The sequence below is a fragment of the Talpa occidentalis genome, unplaced genomic scaffold (assembly GCF_014898055.3).
Source record: "Talpa occidentalis isolate TD23 unplaced genomic scaffold, MPIMG_talOcc4v2.1 talOcc4.13, whole genome shotgun sequence".
NCBI classification, from domain to species: Eukaryota; Metazoa; Chordata; class Mammalia; order Eulipotyphla; family Talpidae; genus Talpa; species Talpa occidentalis.
The window spans coordinates 43,173,069-43,199,536 of NW_023601322.1; the positions used below are offsets into that span (position 1 = coordinate 43,173,069).

Genomic DNA, 26,468 nt, shown 5'->3' on the forward strand with positions numbered 1-26,468 from the left:
TTCCACACATTCCTGCAAGAGCAAAAGAAGGTTAAGCTTGTCTAAAATTGAGAGGAAAGAACTAATTTTTTTACAAATGGGAGATTAATGTTTTTAGAATCTATTTTTTTTTTCAAAGATTTGTTTAGTTATACATTCAAGAACTGGGGTACAGACCAGAGGTATGGGGGTTGAGAGGATTCGCCAGAGACAGAGGGCGAACAGAACAGGCAGACTGACTGAATCACACTGCTGAGGGGAGGAGCGGGCGAGACAGGAGAGGTCTGCTGTGCCATGTGGATCACCTCCCTGTCTGGGGATCGAACTTGTGCTGCCCTGGCCGCGGGTACTGTGCTGCAGTAGCTTCATAGTGCTGTGTCTTAACCCCTTGCACCATCAGGGAGGCCCCTAGAATCTGCTTTTAATAGCATTAGTTTATGCTGCCTTACTGATAGCCTTGACTTCCTTACATCCATGAAGAACTGAATTAAATTTATGGCTATACAGTTAATAAGGAGTGAAATTTGGATTAGGATCTAGGTCTGTTTGATTTGAAAGTTTTGGTTTAAAACAAAACAAAACACAGTGCCCATGCTGGTTACCAAAGCCTTGATTTTCTTCTTAGGAGAGTGAGCAAAATAGTGCACTAGATTAAAGTATCTCATTAAAACTTACCGCAGTGGGCCTCCCCGGTGGCGCAGCGGTTGAGCGCTGGGTTGCAAAGCTGCCTGCAGCCTCTGCAGCGCTGGTTTGATCCCCGGCTGCTCCCGGCCACGGGAGGAGGGTCCCACATGGCACGCAGACCTCTCCTGCCGCCCGCTGCTCCCCTCAGCAGTGTACTTCGGTCCTTCTGCCTGTTCCGCTCCCTACTCTGGCTCTGGTGAATTCTCTCACCTTCCCGTGCTTCTGACTGTACCCAGTGCTTGTATAAATAAATCTTAAAAAAAAAAAAACAAAAAACCTTACCGCAGTATTTGTAGTACCAGAAAGTATTATAAATCCTAAACTGTTACTTGGAGGAAGCTCACCCTGTGGAAAAGGAGAGCAATCAAGAGGAAGGAAGAGAAAAAGGTAGATCTGGAAGAAGCCCTTAGACCTGTGGTAAGTAGCTATTAACTGCGTGAGCCCTGTGGTCTTGCAGAATCAAGATTAGAAAATGACTCATTTGGCTAGTTCTTAAATATGCCCAGACAAACCTTCTTTTCCATCCTCAATTTTGGAAAAAAGGCCTACTTTTTCCTTTGTGTGGATCACAATATTTTGTTGCTCTACTATTTTGTTACTACTTTTTAGAATACTATATGCTCCTTTTATGTGATTCCTGAGAGTGCTAGCCTTACCTACGATTTGGTTTATAGCTGTTTAGTTAAATGAATTAGTCTCCTCCCTTAAAAAAAAAAGTTCACAGGATACGCTACGTTAATTCCAAAAGATGGAAAGAAAAATAAGTAAAAGATGACGTTGGAAAAAACAGAACAGTATCCTAAGGAGAATCAATAAATGAGAGTTCACAATATCTTACCCCAAAGCTGAGGAGTGAAATCAACTTTGAGTTTTCTAAAAATCAAATAAAAGGAGGAAAGATAATTGATACAAAATCCACAATAAAAACATGCCAAATGCTAGGGAACTGAAGCTTTGATTTGAGAAAGATTTCTCCCAAAAGTCCTCACAGATTCTGAGTGATATAACATTCTTACAGACAGGAAGGATTACTTCTTGTCCTCAATGCCAAATAGGGTGTATGTTATTTATAATAATGAAAGCTGCTTTAACCAGTAATCACCCAGATTTTTGTAGAGATTTCTCGTTCAAGTCTGGTATGGATGTTTATAGTATGTGGGTGACTCAAGGACAGAGTCATGGGATATAATGCTGAAGCACAAATCATTAAAGGCCAGTTTATAATAGAGTTCCAGAGCAGTGCAGATATATAGTTTCTGACTGACTTAATCCATGAACGAAATTAAAATATCCTAGGATTTCATCCATTCAAGTGTGTTACAGCCTTTCATAAATATTTCTTGAAAATAACTTGACAGAAGTTGGCAGCAGGTCATTTGAAGGTGACCTAAGGATATGGAGGGCAGGTACTTTGTATTACCCACTAAAGGTAGATCATATGCTTTTACAATTAACACCCAAAAAGGTGGCATTGAAATGCTCTTATAAAAATGAAAAAAGCCTAATAGAGATTTGCCAAAGTAGAATATAATCATTTCATGTAGAGAAAGAGGAAGTGTATCTATATATATGCAAGAGCAGATTGGTACAAATGCATGAAAGACTATGTTTGATAAGATAGACTTTAGACTAAATTATGGAATAGAAGGGTTTAGCATTTTGAATGAAGACATAATGAGTAATATAAAACAGTGAATTTATATTTCAAGTATTTGAGTTGTAGTTAGAATAAAATTTGAATTCAAGAAATAATTTTGTACAGAATTATAGATGAAGCAAAGGACACAAAAAGATGACTTATGTATTTTGCTTGAATAACAAAATTATGTAGAGATTATATGGAAAAATTACATATAAACAATTTTCTTGTATACATACATCTTCTGTTTGACCCTTAGTTTTTCCTTAATTATACAAGCAAATTATGTTCTATAGAATGCATAAGCATGCAATCTGACAATTGGGACATCACAGAAATAAGATAGTAGTGAACAAAAATACCGTCATGGTTGCCTAAAAAACTAATAAACATCTGTAAAGAGAATTTTCTGCTAAACAGGTGGAATCTTATTTCTGGTAAGTTTGTATCTATAGCTTAATTTTCTAGAGTGGAGTGTCATAGAATATGTGTATCTTTAGTTTTACTAAAGTATACCAAATTGCTTTTCATTATGATTATGCTGATTCTCAGTCTTAGCAGTGTGTAAGCAGTCTTAGCACCTGTTTTCCTATAAAGATGCCTATATTGTAAGGACTTAAAATTTTTGCCATTTTAATAGGAATGATACATTTTAAAAATTTCTCTAACTCATTTTTTCCTTTATGGCTTGCACTTTTTGTATCTTTTCTGAAGTCTTTTTCTCTATTTTATCAACCTTTTAGGTTTTCCTCTAAAATTTTGGATTAATGCACAACTTTTAATTCACTTGGAATTTATTTTTGTGTATATTGATATTGGGATTTTATTTTATTTGTAATTTATGATTGAGGTAAATCATAAATTATGGGGGAATTAGCAAGTTGTCTCAGTATCATTCATTAAATAGTTTTTCTTTCCCTACCAATTTGTAATGTCACTTCCTCCTATTTGCCAAGCTCTCCACGCATATATGTGTGGGCGTGTTTCAGAGTTTGCAATTCACTTCCACTGGTTTATTATAGTATATTTAATTTTTTTTTACATAGTTGTTCATTCTCAGGTGTAATCCTGATAAAATTACCACCAACAAGACACCTGTGAACCTTCACCATAGTTTCTTGTGCTCTTCCTTCCTGTTTTGACCTCTCTCCCTCCCCCACCTCCACTGAATGTCTCTGATTTATAGTTTGTCAGCTAGCTTTGTCTTTTTTTTTTTTTTCCCTGATCCCTGGTATGGTTTCTTTATGTTCCTTCTATAAGCGAAAGCATCTGACATTTTTTTCTTTCCTTCTGACTTATTTCACTGAGCATAATCCCTTCCAGCTCCATCCATATTGCTGCAAATGGCATGAGTTTATCTCTTTTGATTGCTGAATAATATTCCATTATGTATATATACCACATCTTTTTGATCCAGTCATCTGTTTGGGGCATTTAGGTTGTTTCCATGTCTTAGCTAGTTTTTTTGTTTGTGTTTTTTTTTTTTTTAAGTTTCAAGCAAAGCCATAGTAGTATCCCTATAGACATATCATCCAGATTCAACAGTTACCAAGTATACCACTAGCCATTTTTGTCTTAGTAGCATCTTGTAGGTCTTAGTTTGCTTTGCTCCTATATACTTCAGCCTACACTTTTATTATCACATCATCAATTAGTGTTTAAACTTTTCTGATCGTTCATGTTCAGATTTCTCTTTCAAAAGTGTCTTTTAATAATTGGTTTGATTAAATTAGGATACCAACAGGGTCCTCACATTGACCTTAATTTTTATGATTCTTCTTTTAAATTTGTAGTAAAGTGGGGAGAGAGTATAGTGGACTATAATGATGAACTATGGGTGCTTTGTTGGTGGGTACACTTTGGTAATAATACCTGAAGGAGGATGCTATACTCCCAAAATACAAGCGACAGTGTAAACCAGTATTGCCTCAATAAAAGATTTTTTTTAAAGATTGATTTATTATGCATACAAGAACCAGGGTATAGGCCAGATGTGCGGGAGTGTGAGAGGATTCACCAGAGACAGCAGGGAACAGAGCAGGCAGACTAACTGAAATACACTGCTGAGGGGAGCAGCAGGCAAGACAGGAGAGGTCTTTTGCGCCATGTGGGTATCTCCCAGGCCAGCTGGGATCGAATCTGCATTCCAGGGTTGCAGACAGCTTCACAGCACTGTGCTGAACCACCTGTGCCTCCAGAGAGGCTCAATAAAAGATTTTTAAAACTGAAAAAAATAAAGGATTTTGTTAGATAAAGGAAGAAAAATTTTACGGCATTTCAAATCAAATCCACAATGAAGTATCGCCTCACTTCTGTGAGAAAGGTCCACGTCAAAAAAAAAAAAAAAGGAAAGAAAAAGAAATTACTGTTAGTGAGGGTGTGGAGAAAAGGGAGCCCTTGTACACTGTTGGTGGGAATGTAGACTGTTCAGCCTCTAGGGAAGATTGTATGGAGGTTTATCAAAATGTTAAAAACAGCGCTACCTTACAACCCAGGATTCCTACTCCTAGGTTATTTACCCTAAGGATGCAAAGGTACTAATTTGAAGTAATATGTACTTCCATGTTCATTGCAGAACTATTTACAATAGCCACATTATGGAAACAATGTAAGTGGTCAATGACTTGAGTGGATAAAGAAGCTGTGGTGTATATACACAGTGGAATACTACTCAGCCTTTAAAGGTGAAATCTTGGCCATTTGCAACAACATGAACTTGAACTGGAAGAGGTTATGCGACGTGACATTAAGTCAGAAGGAGAAACACAAATACTGGATGATTTCACTCATGTGGAATATAGAGAAACAAAACAAAGGAACATAAAAACTAAACCAAACAAGAAATCTGACCATAGAATTAAAGCTATCAGTGGGACAGGGTGGAGGGGATCCAGTGGATTTAAGTTTGAGGATTAATTATAGGTGTTCTGGTGGTGGTGTAACATAGATCTGAAGACATGTGAATCTATACCCCCAAATCAGTTATTGTTGTAAACCACTGTTACCGTAATTAAAATAATAATGGTAAATATTTAGAGTATTTGAGAAGAACCCCCTTTCCTCAATCTCTTTTGTAGTTTTTTCTGACACTGACCTGTTGAAGATACAAGTGAGTTTTTCTTTAATATTCTATCTTCTGGATTTGTCTGTATTCCCTTATGGTGTAATTTAACTTGTTCTCTCTATTATATCTTGTAAACTTGAAATTATTTCTAAAAACTTGTAATTGAGATTTAGGTTCAACTTCTTTAGTGTGAGAAGGCGAGAATACTTCATAGATGGTGGTGGTACTTCATGTTACATGGAGGCATATAATTCATGGACATTTTACTCTTAGCAATACTAACATCATAGTAGTGGAATTCAGGTGGTTTCAGATGGATCCCTTCATAATAAAGTTTTGCTCTGTATGCCATTCTTTGATGGTGATACTCTGATAGCCAGTCCTCATATATTTATTTCCTGGAATTCTTTAATGAAGAACAACTTTGCCACAGCTAAAGCTGTTTGGACACCCTAAAAGACAGTTTGTACAAAAAAAGCAGGATAAATGTTTGATTCTTTGCTTTTTATTTGTTAGTGTTGATATATGACCTTAAGTGCTTCCTTAGTTTCAGTAGTACCAATAAGTGTTTTTAGCATCACTACTAATGACTTGAATATCATTAATCTAGATTTTTTTTAGTTGTATTCAGCAATAAGATTGGTCTGGATTAGTTAAAAGTCAGTCTCTTAACTGTACATTATTGTATTGTTTAGTTTTAGTAAGAGCATATGTTTTTAATTTTAAAGATGTAAAATTATCTCACTTTTCTAATTCATTTTTGGATTAGCTGTAAAATTTCAGTTTTTCTTGTGTTCATTGGTCATTTATTTGTATTTTCTCCTTTTGATTGTTGATGTCTTTTTTCCTTTTTTGTTTATCTTTGTCTTGGATTTCTGAACACTTTTGTCTCCAGTTGTAACTCCCCCCATAATTTATTATTTGCCTCAAATTTTTAAGTTCTTTTGGAGGAGGTTATGATAGAAATAAAAGATTCTTCAATATAGATATCCTGCACAGCACTACTAGCCTTACCTTAGTGTTGTGCAGTATTAATTTCTTTTTTAAGATTTATTTTTATTTATGCATAGAAGAACTGGGGTGTAGGCCAGAGGTGTGGGGGTGAGAGGATTCATTAGAGACAGAGTAGTGAGCAGAATCTACTGAAATAACACTGCTGAGGGGAGAAGTGGGCAAGACAGGAGAGAGCCACTGTGCCATATGGGGGTTAGCTCCCTGGCTGGGGATTGAACTCATGTTGTAGTAGCTGGTGATATCTTGATAGTGCTGAGACTTTATTTGACCCCTCTGCCACCAGGGAGTTCCTTCTTTTCTTATAGTACTTTTGATTTTACATACTTAAATATTTAATCTGTATAAACAAAAATGTTATGTTAATTCATTGCTTCAAATAAATTTATTTTTACTTGGACATGAAATAAGATATCTTTACCTGAGAGATCCCTGCTATGTTTAAACCTTTTTGAAATATCCCATCTGACCTCTCTGTTCCTATGTGGCATATAATAGCGGGGGTGAGGGTGGGGTGGGGGGGTATCTTGTTAAGTAAATAGGTAATTTATTAATAGATTTTGCTTAATTATGAAAAGGCAAAATTTAAAAAAAAATCTCTGGACCTATATTCTTAAAAAATGCAGTGGTCATTACACAATTTACTATATTATCAGTATTTTCATATTCTTGTGAACTTAGAGTGCATTTGGTTCCTTTGTATAATTATGGTTTTTCTTTTTGTTTTGGACAGACACTCGGCATTGCACCTGAAGAGAAATTTGTTATTACAACAACAAGTAGGAAAGAAATTACTTGCGATAATTTTGGTAAGCAAACAATGATAAATTCATGCTTTTACATGTAATATTTTTAGTATACTGTAAGGCAATAGCTTTTTTACAGAGATAAAGGTAAGCATCTAAAACTATTGATGATTTTGTTTTAGAGGAGTAGTTGATTGTAGTTATGGCTACAGAAGATCAGATCTTGCCCAACATCTAGCCACAGATTTTCTATGTGGTTCCTCAAGAAGCTAATTCTCCTAAATAACTTGGATTCTCCCATTAACTTTTTTTATCCAGTCAGATTCCAGGATATGTTAGTTTTTCATGCCTGATTTATTCTTTTTGAATTTAACCATTCATTTATTTTGATACACTCTGATGTAGTTCCTCTTGATTTAACTTAAGAATTGAGTGTTTAAGATGAGCAGAAGTATTTGGGCCTATCAAGTGACATCCTTAACAGAACACAAATGAATATATAGATAAATTGTTTTGGGGGTTAGGTATAATTTGCATATTCAAAATTATAAATTCATTATATTGCTGCTGCTAGTCTATCCCTTAAGATTTTTTCTCTTGATTACAGATGAAACTGTTAAAGACGGAGTCACTCTATACCTGCTACAATCAGTCGACCAGTTACTACTAACAGCTACAAAAGAACGAATTGACTTCCTACCTCATTATGACACACTGGTTAAAAGTGGCATGTATGAATATTATGCAAGTGAAGGACAAAATCCTTTGCGTAAGTATTTCATTTATAATAATTTTGGTGAACTGTTAATCTCCTTTACACCTGATTGTATGTCCCACTCTTATTTTTTAAAAATTCTCTCATTATGTTTTATTAGAGGTTGTCACCAGTCATTGTGAACTTCCTTACCTTAACCTCTTCATCACAGTATATCTCTTTTTCTGATTAAGTCATCTTACTTCACAGTATAGATCCCTCTCCTTTAAAACTAACCTAGTGTTAGAATTCATTCCTTTTCATCTGATAAGAAATCTTTTACCTACACATCTTTCCATAACCCATATACTTTCCTGATTTACTGGTCCTGGCCTCCTGTAGACCTGGTCCAGTTGAGAAAATATTTTATGTTGCAAATTATATAACTTAACTGTATAATAAGTGGTTTGAGTTCTGGTCTCCATTTCTTTTGTCATTTCTTTTCACATTTACTACTTGCCAGTTGTTATCCTTCTTTTTGATCAGTTGACTTAGAGAGTATTTTTTGCTGCTTCCTGCCAAAGTGATAAATACTATTTAGATGTTTGTTATAAACTTTCTTATTAAAAGTGGTTTTTCTCATTATATATGCATCGTAATTTGTAGGAAAATAGAAAACATAGATAAGCAAAAAGAGCATAAAGGACAACTGTATCTCTTCTGCACAAATATAACTGCCACTAACACATTGGTGTTTATCATTTCAGACCTTTTCGTATATATTTTTTTCTTTTTAATGGTTTTATGTGGTGTATACTACTGTAACCAACTTTTTTGTTTAAGCTACAGTAAGCATCTTTACATATATCATTATGTTTGCTTTTGATGGTTATACAGTATTTAGATAACAATTTATTTAAATGGTGTTCTATCGTTAGATATTAAGGATTTCTGTTTTCTTATTGTTACAAGTGCCTGAATATTCTTGTGACTAAATTCTTGTGCACATTCTTACACCTATCTTAAGAGTACTAGCAGTACTGTTACTACTATCAGATGTAGTGCCAAGCAATATCCCAAGAGCTTTATGCACATTATTTTGTTTAATCCTTAATTTCTGTGGTAGCTAATGATTGGTAATGACCCAGATTCGCAAAAGAAACTGAGGCTAAGAGATTCCAGATAAATGAAGAAAGGGGATTAGTAACTTTTGGTACCAGGATTTGAACTTAGCAAAGTGACATCAAATCTTGAACCCCTAAACAGTATATTTAATACCTCTAACATTTTTCTGTTTATACAAAAAAGCTCAACTTCTCTTATCTTAAATACATAATAATCTTTTTTCACCAGCTGCTATCTAGTTTTTTTCTTTCTTTATAGCAAAACTCCTCAAAAAAGTTGACGGTATTCACTATTAGTAGTGTCTCTCTTCTTCCCATTCTCGCCTTTTCATTCTACTATACCAGCTCTTTGAGGGTCACCAGGGACTAAATTCAGTGATCAATTTTCAGTTCTCATTTTACTTGAAGTGTTATTTGACAGTTTATCACTACTTCCTCCTCAGTGTAATCTTTACTTAACTTTTAAAGAGACCACAATTTTTATTTTCTTTCTACCTCACTCAGTGCCTTCTCTCTTGTTTATTCTTTTTTTAAGTTGAAATATAACTGATATTTCCCCATTTTCTTTTTTTAATCTCTCGTTTTTATTTTTTTTTACTTCATTGGTCATTTTTAAACAATAATTGCTTCCCCTTCCCCCCTCAGGTGTAGTCCCCATAGAGTTTCCTTCACAAATGCACCTGGGCACCATACTTATTCCTTGGTCCCTTATCTCTCTCTTCTTCACTTAGTGATCCCATTCATTCTCATTGCTCTAAATAATTAAATCTTTATGATAGTGACTCCCAAATGGAAGTGGTGAAAAATGGTCATTTTTAATTAAATATCGAAAATAATCTCAGGCTTATCTCCTGAATTCCAGTTTTTTCTATCCAGCTGCCCATATGGCATCTCCACTTGAGTGTCAATGATGGGAACCCAGTTCTGAATCATAACTACACAAAATTTTCCCGTTCTAATTGATCATCACTATTTTTCCAGTTGCTTAGGCCAAAAATCACATTGATTCTTCTTTGTGTCATACCTTTCATTTGATCTGCTATGAAATTCTCTTGGCACTATCTTCAATGTTTACCTGGAAATGACTATTCTTACCACTTACATTGCTAAAAGTTGGTCTGAGCTACCATCATATCACCTAGATTCCTGCAGTGGCTTCTTAACTTGCCTCTTTTCATACCTGTTCACATAATGAGAGGTCAGATTGTGATATTCTTTTATTAAAAACATTCATAACACCCCATTTCACTAAAAGTAAAATCTGAAGTCTTTACAGTTACCATCTTGCCTTAACAACTGATAGCTCCCTGTTTCTACAACTATTCTCCTTGTTTGTTCACTCCATTGCTGACTGTATTCTCAGCTTATGGCCCTCTGTCTAGAATGCTTTTCCCCCAGATAGCCGCTATCTCATTCCTTCATCTCACTCAAGTCTTGTTTATCTGTTACCTTCTTAACAGAACTTTACCTTGTTAAAAAATAAAACTCTGTTCCCTGTATGCTCTACTGTTATTTGATACCTTTGTTCTTTTTCTTCTCCATCGTACATACCACCTTCTCACATGCTTAGAGATTTTATTTATTGTTGTGATACTGCATTTCCCATCTTCTTTCACAAGAATGTTCATGCCACAAGAACAGGACTTTTGTCTTCTGTTCCTAGAACAGTGTCTGGCAAATAACAGGTGCTTAACATATTTCATAGTGAATAAATCTTTAATTTTCCTCTGGGGATACATTTCTAAATGTGTATAGTTGTGGAGTCAATTGATTTATTCATTTTTTAGATTATTTATAGATTAAATACCTTCCAGTTTCATTTGTACTGTCGCGAATATGCAGAGAATCTCACTGTTTAAACTCTTGCTTTGGTGTCTGTGACTTTACATTTCTGTTTCTTTCCTTGTTTCTGTTCCTTTGCCTTTGGCGCTACTTCTGGTTATTCTCAACTGTATGGTGGATATTTCTTTAAATCATGCTGACCATATCGTTTTATATTTTTCTCTTAGTGAGCTGATCTAAACTGTGACTATCCTGTCTATGTTACTGGAGCAAAAATCTTTATATCCCACTTTCTTGATTCTCTCACTAAGTATATTATCTATCTGGTGCCCTGTAGAACACCCCACTCATTAAACTTGATAAGGGAGCGGTAGGTCATCTCATCTAAAACTGAACTTTTCTTGCTCCTCCTTAACTTTTTCCATTATGGGAAATATGATCATTTATTCAGTCTATTAAGAGCAAATATTTTTTTTTTAATTTTATTTTTATATTCCCCCATACAATTGCAAACGCCCCATTCTGACCCCATCCCTCCCCTCCCGCCCCCCCCCCCCCCAAAAAGTGTCTCTGGTTCATAGTTTTTTGTTGATTTTGATTTTCACTTTCTTATATTCATTTTCCTGGTCCCTTATTTAAGTTTTCTAGATTCCTGCTATGAGTGAGACCATCCGGTATTTTTCTTTTTCTTTTTGGCTTATTTCGCTGAGCATGATCCCTTCCAACGCCATCCATGTTGCTGCAAATTGCATGTGTTTATCTTTTTTGAATGCTGAGTAATATTCCATGGTGTATATGTACCACATCTTCTTGATCCAGTCATCTATTTTTGGGCATTTGGGCTGTTTCCAAAGCTTAGCTATTGTAAATAGTGCTGCTATAAAAATAGGGGTGCAGGTGCTCTTTGGAATTGATGTTTCTGTGTCCTTTGGGTAGATACCTAGGAGTGGAATTGCTGGATCATATGGAAGCTCTATGTTTAGTAGGTCCAGAAATCTCCACACAGCTCTCCATAGTGGTTGGACCATTTAAGAGCAAATATTTTTAAGAGCAAATCTTGTCTTTCTTTTTCTTTCTCATACATCCAAATTTTATTCATTCTAATATCAAATCCTAAATGTTACTCATTTTTCTCCTTCCAAATTTAAGTATTTTTTTCCATCCTTTTCCTGCAATGTCCCTTTTTCATTTTCTAGAGTTATCATCATTAGCCAGATCCTTATACCTATCTGATTTGTAGTGATTGCTTTCTGAACACCTTTGAGCATGTGACATGCTTGCTGGAGTGCCACTCTGTAATTAATTATAGATTTAACTGAATTAAACTCCAGTGGAAGTAAGAGACAAATTTGGTAGTTAACATTGCTGTACCATTGATAAATTGAACACTAAGTTGGTTATGTAGTAGAAAATTAATTATAGTTCTGTGTCACACATACCATGCCATTTGACAAGTTACTCTTAGTTATAAGGTTTCTACATCTAAGTTAGCTCTTAATATATACTTTTATAGTTCCTTTATTTTTGCCCCCATATCTCTAAATGTGTGTACGTTTGACTTGTGCATGATATAATTACATACTACAGACTACTATATGATTTTATGGTTATGGTTTTCTGTTTGTCTCTTATGTCTGTATGTCTGTCTTTAGATTATAAACTCCTTGAAGCCAGGAATCATGGCTGGCTGACTCATGATGTGTAGTGCCATACAAGTACTGGTTGATGACTACTTTTTTATGCTGGTGGTGATTGGTGATGATGCCTTTATTATGTATTATATCATTAGGATCAGGATAATACTTTAATTCTAGCTCTTTGGAAAATAAAAGTGATGGCTTAAGGTACTTCAGAGTTTCTTCTACTTTGAACTTTTACATGAAGTACCTGAAAGGAAAAAGTTAAGCAATAATGTATTCTTATTCTCTTACAGCATTTGCTCTTGCAGAATTAATTGACAATTCATTATCTGCTACTTCTCGTAACACTGGTATTAGAAGAATACAGATCAAGTTGGTAAGAAAATACTACTGTAAAGCAATTTAACTTTTCCTTTTATAGACTTACTACAAATTCATTGGAGAAAAATTAGAAAAATATAAAAAGTAAAAACAATATCTGATGGCTCTTCGTTTATTGTCAGTTTTCTTTATGTGCCTTTTCTGTGCATATTACCGTACATGTATATGTGCTCAGAGTGTACATTTTGTTTTTTCTTGTGTGTAATTTTCTAATTTCCCCATATGGGACCATTGTAAACATTTGCCATATGAATATTCTGCAATATATATATTATTTTATTGTTGCAGTTGGCTTATTGGCTATAAAATAAATTGTTGATTGGTCTACTGTTGAACCATAGTAGAGTTTTTTCCCCATATTTTTGCCATTGTAAGCAATACTGGCATGATGAACATCCTTATGGTCTTTGCCCATGTCTCTAATTAGTGCCTTAAGCTAAATTCTGAGAAATGGAATTTCCAGGCTTAATACCTGAAGATCATACATCTTGATTTATATAGCTCAGTGATTTCAGAAAATTGTAATAATTTGTGCTTTCATCAGCAGTGTATAAGTGAGCGCATTTAAATGTTTAATTTTTCATGTTTGTGATATTGATTTGCATTTTCCTGTCTTTTTGAACTTATTTCATAGCTTTTTGATGAAACACAAGGAAAACCTGCCGTTGCAGTGATAGATAATGGAAGAGGAATGACCTCTAAACAGCTTAACAACTGGGCCGTGTATAGGTTGTCAAAATTTACAAGGCAAGGTGACTTTGAAAGGTTAGAAAACCTTATTTAATATGCAGCTGGCTATTTTAATAAGGATAAGAATTCTAATATTATCCATACTTTTGTTATACACGATGCATTGGAAGTTTTGATGTTGTCAGCATACTTAGATTTTTTATATTATAGAACTTTCATGAGCAATACTTAGAATTAGTCAAAACTACATAAGATTTTACCCTTCCATCAAGCAATTATTTTTGCATTTCTTGAGGTATATAGGAGTAATTTGATATGTTGAGTACTTTGGAGCTTTCTCTCTTTTCTTTACTTGTTTGATGACAGCTCTATAGCCTCTAGTAGAATAGTTTTATTTTTTTAATTTTTTAAAGATTTATTTATTTATTTATACAAGCACTGGGTACAGTCAGAAGCGTAGAGGGTGAGAGAATTCACCAGAGACAGAGCAGGGAGCAGAGCAAGCAGACAGACAGAGGACACTGCTGAGGGCAGCAGCGGGCGTGGCAGGAGAGGTCTGCACGCCATGTGGGACCCTCCCTGGCAGCCAGGGATTGAACCGGCGCTGCAGAGGCTGTGGGCAGCTTCGCAGCCCAAGCTCAAGTGCTGCGCTACCAGGGAGGCCCTAGAGTAGCAGAATGGTTTTAAACAAGGTTTTAGAAATCACCAGATGCCACTTGCAGTGTATCTAAGAAGTCACATGTAGTTCTTTTGAGCTCACTGCTGCTCTGCTTTCAGGATTCTGCTGTATAAAACATAGTTGTTAAGGAATAGAATCTAGAAAGAAGCTTTGCATCAGAATAAACTTAGAGAAAATACTCTGAATGAGGAATGCCAAAACATTCTAGAAACTGTTAGGGATATAAAGATTTAGATGTTTGGGATATTAGCTGAATTCTGAATTAGTTCTCAGGAGCAGAAGTCTTGTTATTTTAAGTTATATTGTGTATTTCAGGTAACATAGTTGGAAAGAATCCGTTGGCAGTATTTGTTTATGTCATGTTTTACTCTTTGCTATGTTAAGAAAAGTTACCCAAATTTAAGGATCAGCCCAATGTATTAAAAATTGTATTACTAGCACATTTGCATTCTTATTTCTGAAATTTTATCACCCTTGGAATTTTCATCCAATTTGTAAAGAGTTAACAGTATCATGGTGTGAGGCAATATAATGAAGAAGGCAAGTTCTGGAATCATTTCACCTAGTTTGAATACTGTCCTTACTAGTTGTATGACATTGACCAAGGTGTTTTATTTATCTGTGTCTGAATTTACCCACCTGTTAAGTGGAAATCATGTCTTAAAAGGTTTTGTGAAGAAGGTAACTTAGTACATGTAAATTCCTTAGGATGAAGCCTGATATTTTGTAAGCAGTCACTAAATATTAAGCTGTCATTTTAGTATTATTTTCTCATCTTAGCCTTAGACTTTTCTATAACTATTCTTTTTCATTATTTTCATGAATACATGCAACTTCAAGGATTTATAAAATAGCCATGTAGAAAGCAGAGACCTAGCCTTAGGATTGTCTAAGGATAGAATTTAACATATAGTAGAAATGTTAGAAGGGATGGAGAGGAGATATAGGTTGGACAAACAGTTTAGAAAAATAACAGTTCAATCAAATGGAAAACTAAAAGAAGTAGGTCCTAGTTTATTAAAATTAAGTCTTAGTATGATAGTGATACCTGGTGGGGTTATCCCAATATTACCTCAATTAAAAAATAAATAAGTAACATTTTAAAACAAACGTAAATAATAGAATCGGTTGGTTGATGTTCACAGAAACAAATTGCTGGTATTTTGACAAAAATTACATTGAATCTACATAAAAATTAGAAATAAACAACATATTGACCCAATTGAGTCATTCTATATATGAATATAGAATATCTCATCTATTTTTTCTTTGAATTATTTCATGAGTGTTTTGTAGTTGTCCTCATATAGAGTGTATTTTATTTGATTTATGCCTCAGCATTTATGCCTAATGTATATGGGGAATCTCTGTATCTTAATTTTTGCTATGAATCTAAAACTGCTCTAAAAATAATGTATATTAAAATATTTAATGATATACAATGAAAAATTTTTTAAATAACAAAAATAAATAAAATAAAATTAAGTCTTTACTAGACTCACATAACACTGACTCTACACATCTCCTGATCTTAGGACAAAAAAGTGTTTTACTTAACCCAAATGTTAAATGAATTTTAATTTTTCCGAGAGATCTACCTGTTGCTGGTTTTGGTCTTTATATGTATTTTGTTCATAAACTGATCAGTTGTTACAGCTGTATATAACCATGCTGTCTCTTGATCCACTCCTCTGATAGTATCATAGGTACGCCCTCCTTCCCCTAGCTTCTTAGTGATGTAGACGAAATTATCAGCTACTTTATAGTTTGCAGTTTATCTTTTACTGGCTACAAGGATAGATGTCGTAAAAGACAGGCTGTGGAAGAAAAGGAAGGACAGCCTAAAAGTACAAAATAGCTGACTGCCTTTGCCTATAGCTTATGTTGTAGTAGAGAGAAAAACAAGTGAACACAGAATTTATGAGCATCTCAATAAAGATAAACTCATGCAATTTGCAGCAACATGGATGGAGCTGGAAGGGATCATGCTCAGCAAAATAAGCCAGAAAGAAAAAGAAAAATGATGGATGGTCTCACTCATAGCAGGAATCTAGAAAACCTAAATAAGGGACCAGGAAAAAGAATAACTATAATAAAGAAGAAATCAAAATCAACAAACAACTATAAACCAGAGACACACTGTGGGGAGCGGGTGGGATCAAAATAAGGGGGGTGCAATTGTATGGGGAATATAAAAAAAAAATTTTAAAAAAAGAATCAAAAAACCAAAAAAAAGTATTGGATAATATGTTAGAGCCTGATAGGCACTTTCTTTAGGTAAGATGGTTAGGAAAGAGAAGCTTCTTTAAGATATCATTTGAGCTGTGCCTTGAATAATTAGAAGAAAATAGCCATTGAAGATCTTTGGGGAGTGGGGTGAGGATATTATATTCCAAGTGGAAGGAATACTAGAATAGATAAACATTCTGAAATTGTAATCAGCTTTTTTTTGTTTGTTTGTTTGAGAGGTGGAAAGGAGACTAGTGGTTACAGTATAATGGTTCTTTGTAATTTTTACTCACCTTGGTACTGCCCCTTCCCTCACCTTCTTTATTTTGAAGAATTTCAAGCCATAATTAAGTTGAAAGAACATTATTAGGTCTGATATATCCTTCACCTAGATTCATCAATTGTTAACATTTACCACATTTGTTATTTCTATCTGTATGCAGATGCATACACTTTCTCTTCATATATCTTTTGAAAGTAAGTTGAAGACTTTATGACATTTAAGAAATGCTAGGGCATGTATATATACTTTAGGATATTCTCATAGCCCTAATACTATTGTCACACTCCAGAAATTTATCATTGATTCAAAGTCCAATATAATGTCCTTGTTCAAATTTTCCCTCTCATGTCTCTGTTGCCTCTTTTGTCTTTGTGTCTTTTGTGCTTTCATTTTTTGCAGTTTTCATATTGGTTGTAGAATAGTTCACAGCCTGGATCTGAGTGTTTCCTGAGCACTATTCTTTTCCACAACATTTTATGAACAGACCTATTTCTAGGCCTGGTATTAGAGTATCTTAATGGTCATTGTTGTCTTTGTGTTTGTTTTTATTATTGGTATGCCAATTTAAACCTTTTTATTACATTTTTATTTTCTAGTTTTTTCCTCTTTAATTCACTGTGTGCTTTTGTTACCATTTTTTCTTTTAGAGTTTATATGTGTGTATATATATTTTTTCAGTTTACCCTTGAAATTTTATTTTATTTTAAAGATTTATTTATTTATACAAGAACCGGGGTATAGGCCAGATGCACGGGAGGGTGAGAGGATTCACCAGAGACAGAGTGGGGAACAGAACAGACAGACTGCTGAAATACACTGCTGAGGGGAGCAGCGGGCGCAGCAGGAGAGGTCAGCTGTGCCACGTGGGACCCTCGCTGGCCGGCCGGGATCGAACCCACACCGCAGAGGCTGCGGACAGTTTCACAGCACTGCGCTAAACCGCCTGCGCCACCAGGGTAGCCCCTCCCTGTCCTTGAAATTTTAAAATGCATAGAGTTATAATTTAAGTATCTCATTCCTCCCATGTTGAGAAATTTGGAATACCTGAGTTCTGATCACTTCTTTCCCAAAATGTTTTTGTTCAGTATTTCAAATACTACTTTTTAGAAATTTCAGTTTATACATACCATGTTTTTCCAACACATTCTTTTAAAAAGCTATCATGTTTTAAAAATTACCTTTGCATTTACTATATTATGATAACCTTGCATGTCAGATTGTGCTTGTAGGAACATTCCTTACAAGCAAATCTCTTGGTGATAAACTCCCTTGGATTTTATCTGTAAATTCTTTATTTAGCTCTCTGTTGAGAGATTTTTCTCTGGACCATTTGGAGATAATATTCTACTGTCTTTTATTGTTGGTATCAAGACCTGCCTCCCTATTTTATCCTCTTTCAGCTTTCAGCCTGTTTTCTAGTTCTTTTTTTTTTTTTTTTTTTAAGATTTATTTATTTATGTAAGCACTGGGTACAGTCAGAAGTGCAGGAGGGTGAGAGAATTCACCAGAGCCAGAGTGGAGAGCAGAGCAGGCAGAAGGACCGAAGTACACTGCTGAGGGGAGCAGCGGGCGGCAGGAGAGGTCTGCGTGCCATGTGGGACCCTCCTCAGGTGGCCGGGGAGCAGCCGGGGATCGAACCGGCGCTGCAGAGGCTGCGGGCAGCTTTGCAACCCAGCGCTCAACCGTTGCGCCACCAGGGAGGCCCTCTTTTTTATTTTTGATGTTTACTGCAATATGGATTTCTTTTATCCTGTGTGGGCTCTCTTCATTTGGATCTGTAGAACCATGTCTTATTGGCTCAAGAATGTTTACAGCTGTCTTCCATTCTCTCCTCTCTTTTTAGAACTACACTTAAACATGTGTGAGATATTTTCCTTCAGTTGTTTTTTATTATTTAAAAATTCTTTACTAGGCAAAGAACTTTATTAACCTTTGTTTCAAATATAATATCCCCAGGGTTCTTCAACTTAATTATCTGTGACTAATGCATTGTGTATAAGCAAAATCTGAGAAGAAATGTAGTATCAAAGGGCATGAGCCCAAAAATAATATAAATCTAGATTTTATCAGATCAATGAACAAAATTTTAAAAAGGAGTCATAATATAAAATAGCAGCTCTCAGTAACTCTTCAAGTTTTACTTTCTTTAGAAGTTGACTCATTTCAGTTTACTTCATTTTTGGAACCTCATCCAAATTCTCCACAAGATCTGGAACTTCATCATCATCATCATCTACAGTAACAAACGGTGCCTTTCCAACCAGATTCTTTGGGCTTAGCTTCAGTCAGTCTCCATAAATTAGTTAGACTTTTTGCACCAAGCTGGTTTAAGATACTGGGTAGCATTTCTGTTAGCTGCTTTGTTTTAGTATAGCCTATAGTGATGAAAATGTTTGCTGGTAGAGATGCATGAAATGAATGTAGGGTTGTTAAGGTAGATCACTGTTACTAGGTTTGTGAACATACTCACCTTTTCAATACCAGAGATATTGTTTATTCTATTTCTTTAAGAATGAAGTTTTTTACCATCTTCTGTAGCTATTCTATGAACTACTGTCTTCTTTCTGTGAGTAGTACCTTTCCCATCGACACGCACATGTGCCCACAGGTTGGCTAATTTCTCTTGGTTTGTGAGTTTCTTTTATCTTGTTGAAATGGAAAAGGGCCCGAGCAGGACACCAGAGTTGTACTCAGAGGTTGTGCCCTGGCAGGCCAGCTGAGATTAGGTGTACACACACATATTGGCACCAAAATGGTAGGTAGAGCTATTTCTGTCTGTTAGACCCCCTGTGATATTTTCTGTTCATTTCTTTGCCTCTACTGGATAAGTTGTCTGTATGTACTTTGTATTTTTTAATTATTTTTATCTATGTCATATCTGTTGTTTAACCTTTCCATTGAGTGTAGTAGTGATTCTAGCCTCACCCCCAAGTCTGTTTATTTCTGATGTTGGGAAATGGTGTCCCAGGTGACCTTGCCTATATTTTGAGAAACCAAGGGATACCTACTCTCCAGAGTATTGTTATGTTGCAGTTGGATACATGGAAATAAGAATCTCTTTGCCACAATTCCTGTCATTCAGATGATATTTAAAAAATTTTTGAAGCAATTAGTAATTTTGAAGGATTGTTCTAGAGGTAAAGGATATATAAGGATTTAGATACATACTCAGTTCTGAATGCTAATTTCTTAAGTAATTAGGGTGTTCCCAAGAATGTGCATTTCTTAGAGTTTCCAGATGGTGCTCATGCTACTGGTTGGTAGAATATACTGAGAACCACTGTACTAGATGATGGATTGACTTTTGGTTCTGATTCTTTTACTTAATAAGAGTGTTATACCATTTACTTTGTCACCTTGTTTAAAATCATTCATTAATGTAAATTTTTATTTTAGTGATCACTCAGGATATGTTCGTCCAGTACCAGTGCCACGCAGCTTAAATAGCGATATTTCCTACTTTGGTGTTGGGGGCAAGCAGGCTGTTTTCTTTGTTGGACAGTCAGCCAGAGTAAGTAAAGATTTCTCATACATGAAAGTTAATGAAAATATTTTCAGTTTAACCTTAGGAATTCTTAATGTACTGTTTTTAATGTTTAACAGATGATAAGCAAACCTGCAGATTCCCAGGATGTTCATGAACTTGTGCTTTCTAAAGAAGATTTCGAGAAGAAGGAAAAAAATAAAGAGTCAATATATAGTGGATATATTAGAAACAGAAAGGTACAGTACATTTTAACTCATTAATTGTAGATTTATTACTTTGTATGGATAATAGCATAAGAAAATTTTTTTTCTGATTTCTATCTTAGATACTAATGTTTATTTTAAAATTTGAGGACAGGGAATATTTAAATTAAATTACTTAATTTTCATTATTTTCCTTTAGTCACATGAATAGCAGAAGTAATCATTTATGTGCTTTCTCAGGCTGGAAGTCTTCAGACAACAAGTTGTCTCATGCTGAATAAAGCTCCCTGAGAATTACTCAAGATTATAAACTGTTTCCCTTGCACTAGATTTGTATTTGTAAATTTTTTTTGTATAATAGTCATAGAAAGAGTTGAAAGCAGTAATAAGAAATTAGATCATCAGCAAAATAAATGTCTGATTTATTTCTTTTACAAATTTGCATTCGCATTCAAATTTTAATAAGGAGCATATTAATCATTTTGAATCTTGGTGGGTAACAGTTTACATTGCTGCTGCTATTTCAGAAGTGTAGGATCTCCCTCTTCAGGTATAGTTACTGTACCACACGCACCCAACTTGTGTAGTACATCACCGTAGTATGTTGTGCTACCTTACTCCTTTGTTCGCTTACCTGCCTTGCTCCCCCTTCTGTATGCCTCAGTTCTATAGTTAGGTTTCAACTGTTAGATTTTAAATTTGTCTTTATCTGAGCCTTTGTTTGGCTTCTCTATAGTCCACATATAAGTGACATCATCCAGCATTTGTCTTTCTCCTTGTCACTTACTTCACTTAACATAATCCCTTCAAACTTCATCCATCTTGCCACAAATGTCATGAGTTTATCATTTTCAATTGCTGAGTAGTAGCCCACTGTCCCATTGTTTGTATGTATACCACATCTTCATGGTCCACTCATCTGTTTTTGAGCATTTGGGTTGTTTCCATATCCTGGTTATTGTAAATAGTGCTGTAGTAAACATGAAAGCGCAAGTTTCCTTTAGAATTAGTGCTTTTTGTATTCTTTGAGCAGATACCTAAGAGGGGAATTATTGGGTCATATAGCAGATCTTTTTCACACCTTTTTTCAAATCTATACTTTTTTCTCTGGACCAGTCTACATTCCCACCATCATTGTAATAGGGTTCCTTTTTTTCTACTACCTTGCCAGCACTTGTTTCTGGTTTTTTTGATAAGAGTCATTCTCACAGGTGTGTGGTTGTATCTGATTGTTTTGATTTGCAATTGCCTGAAAATGAATGATGATGATGATCATTTTCTTATGTGTTTGTTTGCCATCTGTATAGCTTCCTTTTAGAAGTCCTGTTTAGCTCTTCTGCCTGTTTTTTGATTGGTTTTATTCTTTTCTTGAGTTGTTTTTATGAATTGTGAGTTCTTTGTAGATCTTGGCTATCAGTCTCATTTCAGATTTATGGTGTGCAAATAATTTCTTGCATTCAGTAGCTTGTCTTTTTGTCTTACCTGTGGCTCCTTTTGGTATGTAGAAGGTTTTTAGTTTGATGTAGTCCCAATTGTTTATATTCTTTTTTGTCTCTCTTGCTTTAGAAGATGAGTCCACAAAGATCACCAAAGTGTATGTCATGAAGTGTTTTGCCTTTGTTTCCTTTAATGTTAGTTTCAGTTGTTCTATGTCCATTTTGAGGTGAGTTTTGTGTATGGAATGTGGTTAATGATCTTGTTTCTTTCTTTTGCCTACATTGTCCCATTTTCCCAACACCATTTGTTGAAGAAGCTCCCTTTGTTCAAGTGTATATTCTTGGCTCCTTTGATGTAGATTAACTGATTTTATAGGTGTGAGTTTATTTTTGGGACCTTAATTCCGTTCCATTCTGACATTAGTGTGCCAGATTCAGTATTCTTTCTTTGTCCTGAACTCTGGGTAGTTTCACTATTATGTGTCTTGGTGTAGGTCTCATTTTCTTTAGTTACCTTTGTTTTCTTTTAGCTTCATAGGTTTGTATATTTAGTTCCTTCTCCAGAGTCAATAAGTTTTCCTCTATTCTCTTTTCCTTCTGGGATACCTATTATTATAGTGCCTCTCATTGTCAGATAATTTACCTAGTGTTTTTTCTTTTCTTTCTTTTTTCCCCCCCCTCTGCTTTGTTCCTCTCTTGTACTTGGATTCTTAATGCATTCACATCTTCAGGTTCATTGATTCACTCTTCTGTTTGGTCTATTCTAATGCCACAGCTTTTTTCCAGAACTTTTTAATCTGTTCTACTAACCTTTTACATCCTCTATCTCCATTATATTCTTAAAGCATCAGTTTTAATCTTTTGTTCACTGATTTTGGTTTTGATGACATTTATATCTGAAATTTTAGTATACCTTTGAGCCACTTTTCTGTGTTTCCACTGTATTCTTATATATCCTTGAGTTTCTTTATCATGGTAATTTTGAATTCTGTTTGTGTCTTTATGACTAGGTCTGGAGATTTGTTTTCTCCCTGTAGTGTATTATTCCCCTGAGGACTGAGAGTCCACATTTTTTCAAACTGACATTAAAAGTATTTCTTCACTATAAAATATTTTGGTGCATAATACACTTTTAATAACTTAATGGTATTTGTTTGGCTGACTGTACTATAATTATTTTGTTTAGCATTTAGCTCATTGAAAGGTTTTACTTTAATTGCAAAGTCAGAAATGAATACAATGACTGAAATTAATGTCTACATAAAATTTTGCTTTAATATATTTTTCTTAGTATGAATTGTTAGGATTTTAATATCTATGTCAACAAATTTGGGCTTTTAAAATGTACTTGGTCTGTATTATAATGAAATCATTTTTGTGGAAGGTGGAACCTAAATCAGTTACTCTTCTTGTAATAGTACACAGATCATTCCTTTGTGACCATGTCCTTATTTTAAAAAAGAATTGGTGGGGTAGGGAAAGGAAGTAAAATGCTGGCAAATTGGTGGTTGAAAATATTACCTTTTTTTATTACTAATGGACTCAGGGTTTTGTTTTTGTTTTTCATGTTTATTAATCTCTTTCAAAACATTCTACAAAAGGGAATTTTGCTTATCCCACTTTTTATCATTTAAATTTGTTTCTTTTATTTAACAATTTATTTAATATATTTATTTAATATATCTAAATTACAACATTTCGTCTTGCAATCACAATGCCTTGTAAAATATATTTTCGAAATCATATTTGCCATGTTAAAACTAGTGAAAGATAGGAATTGAGAGTTTGAGTGATTTTTAAAACTATGCGTATGAATGATAAAGCTTAGTTAGAATTGAGACCTTTTTGGTAATCATTTCTGCCACCTTTTCCTTTTTTGTGCTTAGTTTGTCCCAACAAACATTTTATCAGTAAATGTCCCTGATCCTTTTCTTTTTCTGACCAATTCTTTCTGGCCTAGCTTTTTTGGGGAATTGGGGGGAAGGTTACAGGGAGGTTCCTTCTATTTCTGACCCATTAGTAGTAATTACAATGTGTGTGAGTTGGTGGTTCTTGACCAAGTACTGGTAGTGTTCCTTTTCTTTTTTTCCTTATTTTTAGCTTTTGCAAGATTTTGGCATTATTTAATGCCAGGTTAAATAATAAGATATAAAAGTATAATAAGTATCATTTAACAACATCCAGGTAGTTCAACATCAATGACTATTTATTAATGACTGATAAACTTATATGCTCTTTTTGATATGGACTTTTCATGGCTTTAAGGTTATATATCATATATGTTCAGTTTTATTTTTGTAAGCCAGTGTACTGCTCTTTATAGAAACCATTCTATTGTTTTTGATTAATTTTAGCAATGGTTTCCAAATTTTTCTGGCTGTCTTCTTCCTAAAACCCTCATCTTTTCTCACCTCTTTATACCATGTCAACAAAATAGATCACAACTAGGGAAATTTTCTGAATATCATTTTTATGTTGTTCAAAAGTAGTGACAGACATCTGAAAAATACAGGTTTCTGACAAGATGTTAAATCTTATATCTCAGAAGAATGTTCCCAAATCAACAAATTAACTTTACTCAAACTTAATATTCTGCAACCCCTGTCTCTCTTTAACAAGCACCCTTGTGGGTAGCTCCCTGGCAGGCGAGGGGATGGCAGATAGCTTCACAGTGCTGTGCTTAACCCCTTGCGCCACCAGGGAGGCCCTCATTTACTACTTTTAATTCTATCTTTAAAATAGTTATTTTCATCTACCCTCTCTTCCACCCATTTTCAGCCATTGACTCAAACTTTCTAGCTTCATCTTTCATAATGTTTATCATATATTCTATACCACGTTGTTACCTTTATACTCTCAAATTCTTCATGTTCTCACTGGTCTACAATGTTCTCAATAAGTCATCTGCTGGGTGAATGTTACCATTTTTTTTTTAACTCTAGCTCCTGTTTCATATTTTTATAATGGTATGTTGCTTTGTAATCATTTATTTCTCATCTCCTCCCAGATGAAGGAAAATCTGTTGTCTTTATAATGAGGTGGAGTCTTAGGAATCTTGGAATTTAGAAGGTGCTTGATAAATATCTGTATAGTAAACTTGCATCATTAGTAAATTCAAACTAATTTACTAGCTCTTAAACTGTATAAAATGTTGCTTGTAAGTTGTAGTAGTAGTGATTTAGTGTGTAGGAATGCATTAGAATGGTTTTGGAGGCTTTATTTTTTAAGAATGAAATATTGCAGCAGCACTCCTTTTGCCCACCTATGACTATGCAGGTGCTTTTCTTCACCACCTCTCTCCCTCTGCAGGGCAGCAGCCTTCTTGCCTGCCCGGGACCTGTACAATGCTGGGACTTCTCACTGACCTCCCTCAGCGGAGGCAGCTCTCTTCAAGGCAGCCCGCCTGCAACCATACAGGCCCCTCTCAGCAGACCTGTCCCTTTCGGCAGCAATTCCTGCCTGCTTGTGTCTTTTACCATTCCATCTCTTTCCCTAACAAACCTCCTCTTTAAATATAAAAGGAAAAAAAAAAGAATGTAGTATTAATATGTTTACTAAAAAAAAAAAAAGTCAACTAATTTCCTAGACATAATATTTCCATATGTTTCTATATCTGTGTGGTATATTCATGCATTTTATAACACATAGATTTATAGTTAAAATTGAGTTTATAATTCTTATCCTCAAACATTCCCTCAACATCCACCCTTCCCACCTTTCTTTTGCAAGCTATATATATTTTCTGAATGTGAACTGGGATTCAGGATGAATTTACTTCCTTTTAAGCACAGTGAGGTGGGCCGGTTGTGTCTAAGCTGTATCCTAGTTTTCTTGAACATCGATGGTTGGGCATTGGTTCTGAGTAAGTTAATAAAGTGTCTTAAGCTATAGGACTCATTCCACCCTGGGGTAAACATCCTTATTTTTTTCTGGCAGTTTTAAACCCAGTATTTATTTTTTATTCAGAATTGCTTAGTGTAGGGGGTCCCCTTTATGTGTGCTAGCTTAGCAATCTATGTTTAAGTGTCCCTGTCCTCAGCATTGTTATATACTCAACTGACTTATATTGGTGCATTTTCACTTATCACTGAAGTTTTTTGAAGCCTGCTCCTAAAACTATGCAAGTAAATCACATTACAAATGTGTCAGTGTTATTTGTATAATTGGAATTTGTGCATCTAATTTGTTGTATTTACATTCACTCATAGCCTTCTGATTCTGTTCACATTACAAACGATGATGAGAGATTTCTACACCATCTCATCTTAGAAGAGAAGGAAAAAACCAGCTTTACTGCTGTGATTATCACAGGGGTACAACCAGAGCACATACAATATTTGAAAAATTATTTTCATCTTTGGACACGACAGTTAACGTAAGTATTATTTATATTTGATTCAGGGCATCTTACCCTTTAAGACAGGAAATATTAAAGATACATTGAAGCCTTGGCATGCTGCCTTGTTCCTGTCCTGTTTCTTTCACTTCAGTAATCAGTACTCTGATACTGGTGTTAATATGATTCTGTCTAAATATTTTTTATCCCGTTATGTATTGGTAATTATTTGAGGCATAGACTTTTGACACCACGATAAAATTTAAAATGAATTCAAAGTTTAGTAAATTCAGCACCATCAAATTTCCCATATGCCCCTTTTATGCCTTTTCTCTGTAACATTGGTCATAATTTACCCTTATTAAACTCTATATAATTTAC

The 26,468-nt window shown here is 34.8% G+C and overlaps 1 protein-coding gene across 1 annotated transcript in view; it reads left to right on the top strand.

The window, feature by feature from the left end:
- SMCHD1 (structural maintenance of chromosomes flexible hinge domain containing 1) overlaps window positions 1–26,468 on the top strand; it is a 137,379-nt gene that overhangs the window by 2,563 nt on the left and 108,348 nt on the right. Inside the window, exons 2-8 of the mRNA XM_037508775.2 lie at window positions 7,111–7,186; window positions 7,731–7,892; window positions 12,657–12,739; window positions 13,379–13,509; window positions 20,022–20,136; window positions 20,229–20,348; window positions 25,960–26,126. Of these exons, the coding sequence (XP_037364672.1) occupies window positions 7,111–7,186; window positions 7,731–7,892; window positions 12,657–12,739; window positions 13,379–13,509; window positions 20,022–20,136; window positions 20,229–20,348; window positions 25,960–26,126 (854 nt within the window). The remainder of the gene's footprint in view (window positions 1–7,110; window positions 7,187–7,730; window positions 7,893–12,656; window positions 12,740–13,378; window positions 13,510–20,021; window positions 20,137–20,228; window positions 20,349–25,959; window positions 26,127–26,468) is intronic.